Source organism: Nomascus leucogenys, chromosome 21 (genome assembly GCF_006542625.1).
Source record: "Nomascus leucogenys isolate Asia chromosome 21, Asia_NLE_v1, whole genome shotgun sequence".
NCBI classification, from domain to species: domain Eukaryota; kingdom Metazoa; phylum Chordata; class Mammalia; order Primates; family Hylobatidae; genus Nomascus; species Nomascus leucogenys.
In genome coordinates this window covers 44,598,665-44,610,949 of record NC_044401.1, presented here as the reverse complement: position 1 = coordinate 44,610,949, position 12,285 = coordinate 44,598,665, and the positions used below count along the sequence as shown (strand labels likewise).

The 12,285-nt window shown below is 42.5% G+C and overlaps 1 protein-coding gene across 1 annotated transcript; it reads left to right on the top strand.

Annotated features, from left to right (window-relative positions):
• The first annotated feature begins 464 nt into the window (after positions 1-464).
• ROPN1 (rhophilin associated tail protein 1) lies at positions 465-11,928 on the top strand. The gene is made up of 5 exons (XM_030801718.1): positions 465-580; positions 3,970-4,087; positions 5,477-5,638; positions 10,796-10,971; positions 11,791-11,928. Exons 1-5 carry the CDS (start codon positions 465-467, stop codon positions 11,855-11,857), a joined length of 639 nt encoding a protein of 212 aa, XP_030657578.1. The 3' UTR covers positions 11,858-11,928.
• Positions 11,929-12,285: the final 357 nt, after the last annotated feature.

The window sequence follows — 12,285 nt, the reverse complement described above, 5'->3', positions numbered from 1 at the left end:
GTTCAGAGTAAATTTTGCTACAATTCTTACCCAACTAATAAGTGCTGGACGACATGGAAAGATGTTCATGATATACTTTTGAGTAAATAAGCTGTTTTGTATAATCTTATTTTTTTATTTTACAAACATATATATACTGAAAAATTCTGGATTTTTGGGGGTGATATCATTATTTTGGGGCAATATCATTAGGGAATTTTTTGCTGACCTCCACTTTTTAAATGAACAAGGGCTGTGTAATTTTTATGTAAAGCACATAACTATTTACAACAAAAAGTAGGGGTTAGCAGACAGCTTTCTAACCTTGGCGTTGTGTAACAATAGAATGCATTTGTCTTGCAGAGTCCCCAAAATTGAGGGTCAAACAGAGGCTGGGTGACCTCCTGTCCAGGATTGCTCTCATCTTATTAATCGAAGTTTCCATCTTATGTATTTTTTTCTCCTGAGAATAGGCCAACCAATCAATGGCTCAGACAGATAAGCCAACATGCATCCCGCCGGAGCTGCCGAAGATGCTGAAGGAGTTTGCCAAAGCCGCCATTAGGGTGCAGCCGCAGGACCTCATCCAGTGGGCAGCCGAGTACGTGCTCCTTTCTCGCCTTCACCCCTTGGAGGACGGCCGGAGAGAGAGGGTCCTGGAAAACCGCGGAGGTTGTCATGGCTGCAGCCAGGGGGTCGGGACTAACCGGCATCGTCTTTGTTTTAGCTCTTGCATTGCTTTGATGCTTTAAAATTCACACATAAATACTACATCTAGCTGGGCAAGGATGGGATGCCTCCCCTAAGCGAGCCAGATTGAGCAGTAGGACGCCAGGTCAATAAGCCGTGTCCTGGGGCAAGCAGCAAGAGTTAGATGACCGCGTCGCACCAGCGTACGCACACCCACCTCCTCCCTGCACTCCTTTTCCCACTTCCGGTGGAAAGAAGGGCTGGGAATCTCCGAAGCTTAATCTGCCTTTCTTCGTTCTCCTGTCTCACCACTAGATGGCAGCAGTGCAGCCGGGAGAGGGAGCGACAGCCCCGGGTGGATGGGGTGGGACCAGTCCGGCTAGTTCACTCCTTTAAGGAGACACTTCCTCCCCTGCTGTTAAAACTCATACTTGGACCCAACCAAAGACGCTTTGTATCTTGTCTTGGAGGAAATTGTTGTTATTTTCTTTAGTGTTTCTCTGAACTGATTTGTTCTGCCAACATAAAGATGTCCGCACAGTGCACATTGCATTCTGGGGAAAGGCCAAGCAGAGTGACGGGGTCCTCAGGCACGGCTGAAAACAGTGTGCCTCAAACACGGGTGCTTTCTTTCAGGAGAGACCTCCAGAGGCTGCTCAGTAGATGGAGCTTACACAACAATCGCTGTGGGCCTGGATTGAAGTAGCTTTGCACAGAAAACCTCTCAGCTATGAAATTGCTCCTTAGACAAACTTGCCTGCTTGAAACTGGGGAACCAGGACTTGAGACAGGAGTTGGAAGATAACTAGACCTCACGGACCATTTTCAGGCTATTTTTACTGCTTGATGATTCCCTGCTTAGGAGGGTTTCAGTGGGAAAGTGACAGTGAGAGAGGCCGTTGAGAGAAAGCCAGTGAGTTGGGGAAGGGAAGATGTCCTCAGCCTGAGGCTGTGAGTAGGTGTCCTGCCCAGATGGTGGGGAGAGTGTGGACACCTTTGAGAAGACACAAAATGTCATCTAAGAGGGGACTTTCGGAGTCTCTGGGCCAGTGCTGTGCTCCTGGACTGGATTAGGATGCAGCTTTTACAATTGGAAGGAAAATAAGCCAGTGGTGCTCATAAAAAGAAACATAAACGGGGGTTGCTTTGCCTAGTAATGAGCCCTGTTTAGTTTTCCATTCTAAATTTTATATATTGCCTCTAAGATTGAACTTTAGCTTCAGAAGACTAATTTATTTTGGCATAGTCAGATAGACTTTATCTTATACGTTAGTTTCAAACCCATTTGATTGTTCTTGTGCTGCTGTTTTATAGTAAGCAAAATGACATTGCTTAGTATTGTCCCTGACATTTATGGAAGAGGCATTCCACTATTTTAGCCTGCTTGCTCTCATATTGTATCACGTGCTATAATTTTTTTAGACATCCATAAAAACCTAGTTTGTAGTTTAACCACAATGAAAAAGGAGGACATGACCTAAGAGACCCCTCCATTCTATCCAGACATGAAAAGCACCTCTCAGATGGTTGTATATGACTTACTTATAACCTGTAGCATTTTAGAGAATAAAACTCTGCAAAGTATTTCCAAGACAAAATACGTTTTTAATCCATTGCAAGTAAGAATCTCCCTACATATGTGTTGTCAATGAAGAAACCTCTTACCAGGCATCAGCAGGACATATACTTATTTGTCCTCTGGTAGGCATGTGTTACAACACAAATTTGCAATATATGTGTATAACCATGGACCTGATCACTTGCAAATGAAGCTCAATAACCCAAAGAATGAAATCCATGATTACAGCTTTGCTTCCATGTTGTCTAACCAATTCCACAAGAAGTCCAGAGATGTTGGTACTGAGTGTTACTCTACCTGGGCAGCACTTCTGTGGAATGAGGTACTGTGTGTCTCTGTCCCTCCCATTTATACCACCCAAGTCTGGTTATAAAGCCTGAGGCCACACCCTGCTCCTATTGTCATATTGCACCCATGCCCCACCCACCCCAACACTGATCTGTGTGCAGAGATTTCTCATGCACATTGTTAAAGGTGTCCTTCCTGCTGATGACCTCCAAGGGGTGACTGGCAATTACTGCTTTAGTCCATGTAGCTTTCGCTCTGCCTTGCTATGTGGCTCAGAGACAGGCAATGGTTAGCCCATCATTGTATGGCTTGACCCTAAAGTGGGCTTTTACAAAATTCCCTCTATATTATTTTCATACTACCTGGATCTGGAGGAAGTAGTGGAGGGAAAAAAGCAGGGAGGGACAGAAATTTCTGGTTCATGGATCATCAATAACCAGGCTTTTGATGGAGACAGACCCTGCCATACTGCATTGGTGACCCACATGTCAGCGGCTCATGTCTGTTCCCTGCTGCAGGCAGCCCCTTTTCATCTTATGCCAATCCTGAAACAGAACTCAGCACTTGTTTCACAATGCCCCAAAACAAAGTCCACTCCACAAAACATTGAGGAGCAGGCAGATTTTACTGAAAATTTTAAGGGAAGATGGAGAAACAGTTTTATTTCACAGGCACCTCATAGCTTAAGATTGTCTCAAACCTTCTTTGGCTTGTCTTCTCTCCTGAGCCTCGCAGCCTGCCCTGCCAACCCTCTCTCCCTTCCCTCTTGAAGCCCCAGGCCTCACTACCTGCCACCAGAAACTCTTCCTGATTCACCCCAGGACACTTCCATCTCTTCCCCTTCCCTCCTTTTTTGTTTCTTCAGAGATGGGGGTCTTACTCTGTCACCCCGTCTGGAGTATAGTGGCACAATTATAGTTCGCTGCAGCCTCAAACTCTTGGGCTCAAGTGGTCCTCCAGCCTCAGGCTCTGGAGTCGCCAGATTACAGGCCTAGCCACCATTCCTGTGCTGCCTTCCCCTTTCTTACGTACATTACTTTTTAGTTCTCTTCCAACTTCTCTTCCCAAGATTATATATACATATGTAACATATATCTGTGTGTATAAAACACTCAGAGATGACTGAAAAGGAAACCCGAACCCAATATGCTCCAGGGAATTGCATACCCAAACTTTTCTTGGTTCTTCCTCATCCTTAGAGAAGAACAAACCTTTGTATTCTCTAAGCATTCTCTATGCCCTAAGTGGAGAGTAACACATTCAGGCTTTTCCCATATGTAAGTGAACTAAACATAATGACACATAGAAGCCACTTAACAAAGGTTCCTTTCTCTACCTCCTTCCCTCAGAAGAAGGGGGAAAGATTGCTAGAACCTCCAGAGGCCACTGGCGTATAGGATGCTCCTCCTACTCTCTGACTTTTTTTCTTGTAGTTATTTTGAGGCCCTGTCCTGTGGAGAGATGCCTCCGGTGAGAGAGCAGTCTGAGCAAGCTGCTTTGTGTAACTGGGCAGAGCTAACACCTGAGCTGTTAAAAGTCCTACATTCTCAGGTAAGGGCCCTGCTGCAGCATTGAGGAGAATGTAGGGACAGTGTTGAGGCTGGGTGGGTACAGACGAAAGCCCTCTGTTCACCTGCCAGTCAGCTGACTACTTGGCGCCACCCTAAAATACACTAAACCATGGCCTGAAAGTAAATCTTTCCTTGGCAAATGGGAATAATTTTGAAATAGGCTGTAGGCTGAGTCATTGGTGGGGTCATCCCAGATTTCCTTGAAGCTGGCAGAATGTACAGGGGCTCAATGCAATGCTAATCTCGTCTCTCCAGAAAAGTGCAGGTCCTCAGTCATTCGACAGTGTCTCCTTACTGATCAAGACCATAATATGATGCCAATCACAGTTTGGGGAAGGGCATATTTTAGCTCCCCAGTTAACCCAGGTCCAGACATAGCTTTTAGTTTTAGGGAGAGGCTGTGAGCCTCTTCACAGCCACATCATCCTGGGAGTTGCTTGGTGAATGAATGCATGAGGAGGGTCTGGCTTGAGAAAGTTTGTGGTTTGGCCAATTCCCAGGAAATATGGTTGAGCACCACCATACCCTGCTTTATGGTCCAGGACAGAGTGGTTTGGGGTGATTTAGGACTGGCTTGGCTAACCACCTTCGTCCCAGAGGCTTAGCATTTCACTAGAATCAGAGAGTCAGGAAAGGTGTTGGAGCACTTCATCTGGCATCTGTGCTCTTGTTGCATTGGTGGCCAACGATCAGTCACCTTCCCTCCTTTTATCCACCAAGTACCTTGTTCAGTGAACATGACAGAGCTCTAAAGTACCTGGGATCAAGCAACATTAGGCATCCAGACCAAATCCCTACGGGTCAGCCACATACCCCATATCATTCCTGGGAAAGCATGAGGGATGCACTTGAGGTCTAAAGCTAAGAACTCAGTGCAATCTGGAAGAAAGAGGCCTACGTCTTGTTCTAATTTTACCATTAATTAGTGGTCTCAGATAAGCCCTCTACCCCTTGGTTTTGTTTTCAGGCTGTTCTATCTGTCATATAAAGAATAAAACAATTCAGGAATACAACAGCAGATAAAAGCATCACCAGAAATTAAAATGTATATAAATGTATAAATATAAATGTAATATAATTATAAATATAAATATAAATTATAAATGTAATATAAATGTATAAATATAAATCTTTTGCATAATTCTGACACCTAAAGTTTAACAATTAATAAATTATATTTCAGCATGCTCTTCACTAGGATTTGCAAAGATAACTGCCACACAGAGCCATCTTTACCTTCCTAACACCCCCTCCCGCCCCTTGCCATGTGCTGGGAGATGTGGACCTGGCCTGGGGGTGGGGTGTTTCTCAGGGCCTTGTCTCAACTTCTCCCACATCCTCTTTGTTGTGTCTGTCCCCTGCCCTGCAGGTTGCTGGCAGACTGATCATCCGTGCAGAGGAGCTGGCCCAGATGTGGAAAGTGGTGAATCTCCCAACAGATCTGTTTAATAGTGTGATGAATGTGGGTCGCTTCACGGAGGAGATCGAGTGGCTGAAGTTTTTAGCCCTTGCTTGCAGTGCTCTGGGAGTTGTAAGTTAGTTTGACTGTTTTTTGTTCCTGAAGGGGAAATCTCCCTCTGGGCCTGGAAGGGCAGTGCATCTATACACGCGGTCAACTCTCCAGGGCTGATGATAAACATGCCTCTTCTCATCTTGTCCTTCTCCTCTCTAAAGCAAGGTCATTTCTGTGCTTGTCAGGCAGTAGCAGGGGTTGGGAGGAGGAGAGAGGGAAACACTATGGTCAGGCTCTGGGGAGAGTTGACTACAGTGTAGCTCTTGGATCATTTATGAATATTGCCCTCAGATTTATTTTGACTCCGCTCCCTCCATTCACATTCCCAGAGACAACCAAGAGCCCACTGTAGAAAAAGACTTCCAGACACCTAGAATATGTATCAATAGACACTTTTTAAAGGGGGTACAATCTTATAGAAAACTACTATGTAACAAACAGAATTGGATGCAGAACTCAGACATAAGAAAGCAAAAGAAAAGAGAGATGAGGCTATTTCTGAATTTAGTCATGACATCTCCATGGATGCAGGATGTTCATACAGATTTATGCCTTTTCCAAATTTGACTTGTTTGATATTGGAAAAGCAATTTTACTGTTTTGAAGCCAAAGATGCTGAAATCAGTTTATATGTATAGATATTTATAGCTTGGGTATCTTATATGTGAACGTACATTGCTAAACATTGTTAAAATAACTTAAAATGAATCAAAAACATGGTTTTTAAAAAGAATCCCTGAGATACATGCAAGTTTGAAAATTATTGAGAAAATAATTGCCTCTGCCAAAACCAAATGGTACGAAAAGGTAGTCTGAATCATTCAGTATATCTAAACATAATCTTGTTCTTCTCAAATATGCTTGGAATACATATTTGACAGTTTCGTTTCCGAGAAAATTTAGTGGAAATATTGTAGTCCAACTTTTCCTATAGGTTCCCCTACAGCCTTCATCATAATCATTTCTTTAGAGAGAAGTAAACAAGAGGACATTTGTGGCTTTTTTTCTTCATTGTCCTTTATAGCATTTATTACTGAATAAATCACTATCCTCTGAGGAGGAAAGGAAAGTAAGCAGCAGAGGCCTATGAGTTGTCAGTCAGGACTGGGGAAAATCACAAACGGGAAGATAAAAAATGAACATATTTTATTAAATTCTCATAGGGTTACAGATTTTTTCACACCACATTTGGAGACGTTTTGGGGGGAAAATATACCTTTAAAATTTTATCTGTAGTTAATTCGGATCTTCTTGGTCTACCCCACCCACAAAGGGTCAAATAAGAAAATAAATAAATTCAATCCAATCCTGAAATTTTAGTCTGATGCAGTAACTGAAACAGCCTAAAGGTAAATTTCCCAGTATCTCAGGTTTTTCCTCACCACGCTCTCTTCTCCAAGATGGCAGTTAAATGTAGACAGAAAGAGGTGACTCTAGGACCACAGAGCAGTCAAGTGAAGGGTTTCTCACATCCCTCAGTCTTCTCTGGCATCTCTGGTCTCCATGGTAATGCCTGTCTGTCTGGTCGCTAGCTGCTTGCAGCTTAAGTTTTTGGTCTCGTCTCTCCCAGACTGGTGAAAGGCTGACAATGCCTCCCCCACTGGCTCATTTCGTTCTCAATGGTGTCAAGGGCCTCCTTGATTCTCTGCCAGGCTGTCGTATCTGCTCCCTGGTTCTGGTGGTCACCAGCGTGTGGTGTGCCTGAGTCCTTCCCTTATCCCCATACCTCACAGTAACAAAGAGCGACTTTGGAAAGTCAGATTCCAACCCTCCCTCTACTTAGCCCACTGTGTAGATGCTAGGTTTCCTCTGATGTACCTGCCTCCCAAACTGGAGAGGGGAAACCATGAGGTGAATTGGATCTTTCTACTTCCCTTCTAAAATAAGGAGGTGGGATTCAATGTTCCATGAGGTTCATCTACCTCTGACATCCTGTGATTCTATCCCCACTTCTCTGCTTCCTCTGAGACTTCTCTGCTTCCTCTGAGACACCCTCAGGCCTACCTCTGAATAACAGTGAGCTCCTCCAATTCTAAGAGGCCTTGACATATCTGACTTTGCTCCTCATCATCCCCATGTCAAAGAACCCCTAGAGATAAAGTCAGCCTGGAGGTTAAGTCTGTAAATAAAGGGTGTCCTATGAATCCAGTAATCAATACCCTTATATTCATTTCTATCATGCTGGAGCTGGACTGTTTCTGGGATCTTAAATGTGGGGTTGGTCAGTGGTACGGTGTGAATGTTTGTGTCCTCCCAAAATTCATATATTGAAATCTCAACTTCCAAGATCATGGCCTTAAAAGTAGGGCCTCTAGGAGTTGATTAGGTCATGAGGGTGGAGCCCTCGTGAATGGGACCAGTGCCCTTATAAAAGTTGCCCCCTCCACCAAGTGAGGACACATAGAAGGCATCATTCATGAGGAACCGGCCCTCACCAGAGAGCAAATCTGCTGGCCCCTTGGTCTTGGACTTCCCAGACTCCAAAACTGTGAGCAATAAATTTCTGTTGTTTATAAATTACCCAGTCTAAGGTATTTTATTATAGCCAAGACTAAGTCAGGGGTCACCATCTGGTGAAGACCTTGCATCCTAGTTAATTCATATATCCTTAGAGGCAAGCCCAGAATTTCTCTTTCCTTTGCCAATTCAACAGCAAGACAGGATTTCTATGCCATTCAGAAAAGCCAGTTTGTTCCTTGTAGAAGAGTCTACTAACAGAAATTTTTACTCTGGTAGGTAATAGGTACATTTACTCCATCTTGAGCTCTCTGCATCTAATACACATTATTCAGAAAGCGATGGCATGCAGACCTGTATTCCTCCTCCCTTCAGCACTCCTTCCTCTGGACTGGCCTATGCCACCTCCTGTTCCACTGAACTGATTATTAAAAAAGGAAGAGATCACATATGTAGAAAATAATCATGTTCACTGGAAGGAATGGCATATTTTGTTAGCAAACGATTTACATTTCAAGGCTTTCACCTCTAACTTTGAAAATGAAGCTTGCAAGATGCTTGAAGATTACGTCTGTGAAGCAGATCCCAAAAAAAATATTGTGCAAGAGAATGAAGACCTGTTTACTTTAGGTTTAGGTCAGTTTACCAAATAGCTCCAGTCCAAAGAGTTATTTATACACTCATCCATTCATTCAATCTTTAAAAATACTTAAAAATCTTATGAGGCAGTAGAATTTGAAGGTTTGTAGTTTGAATAATCAATAAAAGATGATGTTTAGGGTTGAAAGCCCCTATGTTAATTTGTTGCCATGACTTGGTGGCTTGAACAACAGAAATCTGTTGTCTCTCAGTCCTGGAGGACAGAAGTTCTGGGAACAAGCTGTCAGCAGGATTGCTTTCTTCTGAGGCATTTCTCCTTGGCTTAAAAATGGCCAGCTTCTCAAACTGTGTCCCTCTGTGCCTACATGTCTGGTGGCTCTCTCTATGTCCTAACTCCTCTTCTTATAAAGACACCCTACTGACTTCATTTTAACTTATCTTTTTAAAGGTCATATGTTCAAATACAATCACATTCTCCAGTTCTGGGGTTAAGGCTTCCGCATGAACTTTAGGGGGAACAATTCAGCCCATACCAGCGCCCCATGGGAGAGGGCAACAGAACAAAGCATTAGGGGTGCAGAGGGTTTTTTTTGTTCGTTTGTTTGTTTTTTACAGAAACAGTGAGCTGTGGGTGGAAATTATAAAGTTCAGAGTTTGCTTGCAAATCTACCCTAAAGCATTCTCCCACTCACATGCATGACTTACCATCCTCCCAGACAGCCTCATATATACTAGTTAGCCCCATGCCCGCCCTCCCATCCGCTCTGAATTAAGTGAAAGTGAGTAGAAGATGCAGCGTTTCACAACGATTTCCATGAGAGGACCCCCAGGGGCAGAGGAGAGGAAAGGAAGGTGGCCTGCCTCAAACTCAATTTTTTTTTGACATCATGTGGTTTATTGAAGATTCTGTTTTATAAAATAACAATGCTTATTAAATGTAAAGAAACAAATTTGAAATATTAACTCAATTAAAATTAATTTTAATTATGTTTAAATTACTTGCCATCAAGTAAAACTATCATTCAAGGAATAGTTTATTCACATCCTCAGTACCTCCTGACATAGACTTACGCTCCTGGGTAACACACACCACAGTTAGAGAAGCCCCATCTAGGCAATCATTCTGTTCTGGGAGAGGATGAGAGGAGAACAGCAAACATCAACTGCTAAGGCAGGACAAGTCTCCTCTACTAATCATGTGGGAAGATACAGCAGCTGCTTTTTCACTCACCCTAAGGACTCAGGACTGACCTTTCACTGATCCCTGGAAGAGTGTGTCAGGATGATCCGTACATCATCAGTTTGAGTAAACCACCAAGATCTGTTGCTGACCTTCATTTCACAACTCTTTTGCTTGTAACATTTATTCAAAGGGTGGGTTTATTTAAAGACATGAGATGAGTTCTGAGCGTGCTCCTTTAATGTTCAAGTTTCATTGTAAGGAGGGTTTGCTTCTGTAGTAACCCTTCTATTAAAATTCCTGGCACTCATTGTCAACCAATATTTCCTCAGCAATAAAAGGGTTAGTAATATGTAATATGAAATAAAGCACTAGCTGATTCTATTTAGATGGACCCAGATGCTTTAGAGGAACGTTTATCTTGATGTTAAACACCATTTTTCCAGTATCTTCCTGGGACTCCATTTTCCTGGGGAAATTACCCTTCTCTTATCTTCTTCTCTACTGTGTCATTGCCACAAGTATCTTGCTGGATTATATAGACTAGGCCATCTATCTCAGCCCTTTAGAGATAAGATTGGAGGGTAATAAGAAGAAATAATTCTAATTATATAGAATGCAAATCAACTTCCCTCCTTTAGTGAGGTTATTCGGGCTAAAGTAACAAATATCTTAAAGTACTTAGGAATGTATAAATTTAATTCCTTGAGTAGTCTTCCAACAAAGAAAGAAAAAAAATAAAGATACCCAATACTTAATATTTTTTAGAATGAATTAGTGCCATTTGAATGTAAAAATTTCAAGCTTTCTAGAATCTTAAATTTTTCCCACTTCATTTTATAAGAGCAATATTTTTGTTTTCTTTCTTGTATCTAAATGGATCTCAGGAATATTGCCTGGAAGAGTAACTTTCTCCTCATTTTATCTAACTTTTATAGACTATTACCAGAACTCTCAAGATAGTGTGTGAGGTCTTATCATGTGACCATAATGGTGGGTCGCCCCGGATCCCGTTCAGCACCTTCCAGTTTCTCTACACGTATATTGCCGAAGTGGATGGGGAGATCTCTGCATCACACGTCAGCAGGATGCTAAACTACATGGAACAGGAAGTGTAAGTTAACTTTTGTCAAGTGGAGGTGAAAGAATACCAGGAAAACAAATCTAGCTGGCCAAGATAGTGAGATTATTGTATTATACTGCTCTGGAAACAGAAAAGTATTGTGAGAAACATGAAATATGGATCTGAAAGAAAAGGGGAAAGGGAAGGAGAAGAGGAAGGAAAAGAATGATATAGGACAACAATTCTTTGAGTGCTACCGAGACTAGCAGTAGTGGCAGCAGCATCTGAGAACACGTTAGAAATGCAGAATCTCAGGCTACACCCTGGACCTATGGAATCACAAACTCTAGGGGTGGAGCCCAGGAATCTGTGTATTTATAAGCCCCCCTAGTAACTCTGACTCACACTTAGCTATGACCAGTGGAACAGAAGTGGAGGAGAAGGAGGAGGAGGAGAAGCAGGCAGTCAAGGGTTAAAAGAAAAAGAGGGCTGGGCATGGTGGCTCACACCTGTAACCCTAGGGTGGGTGGATGGCTTTAGCTCAGGAGTTCAAGACCAGCCTGGGCAATATGGTGAACCCCTGTCTTTACTAAAAATACAAAAATTAGCTGGGCGTGGTGGTATGTGTCTGTATCAGTTAATTGGGAGAGTAGCTTGAGCCCAGGAGGCAGAGGTTGCAGTCAGCCAAGATTGCACCAGTTACTCCAGCCTGGATGACAGAGCCAGACCCTGTCTCAGAAAACAAAACAAAACAAAAAAAGAGAAAAAGGAGCAACAGCAGAATTAATGTGAAATGAGAGTTGTTTGCATATTGTCTTCTTAAGATTAACTGTCAATGAATTAACTGCAGATATACCTTTTTCCAAACAGAATTGGCCCTGATGGTATAATCACAGTGAATGACTTTACCCAAAACCCCATGGTTCGGCTGGAGTAACAGCACAATTTTGGCAATTTTAAAGGAAGATACAGAGATGATTGTACTTCAGAATGACTGAAACCCATATGCCACCCAAAATCAATTTTCTTGTACAACTGGTACACACTAATAAACAATTAAACAAACATATGAGATCAGAAATGTGCAGAATTAAGATGTGAAATTGTTAGAACAAACCACTTTCATTACCAGGAGATTAGTATTCTTCCCACGTGGACACTGAGTAAAAGTGGCTGACAAAGCATGGATAGAAAATGCATCGCCAATCAAAGCCAGACTGTCAGATTTTAAAAAGTAGTATGTTAACCAGACACAGTGTTGTTGTTCTGTGATTGTCAGGCATAATTTAGATGAGTGTCTTTTATATGGTCAATTGAAGTTTTTGCCAGTTTATTTCTCCATTTGTTGGTACTGTGCTAGTCATT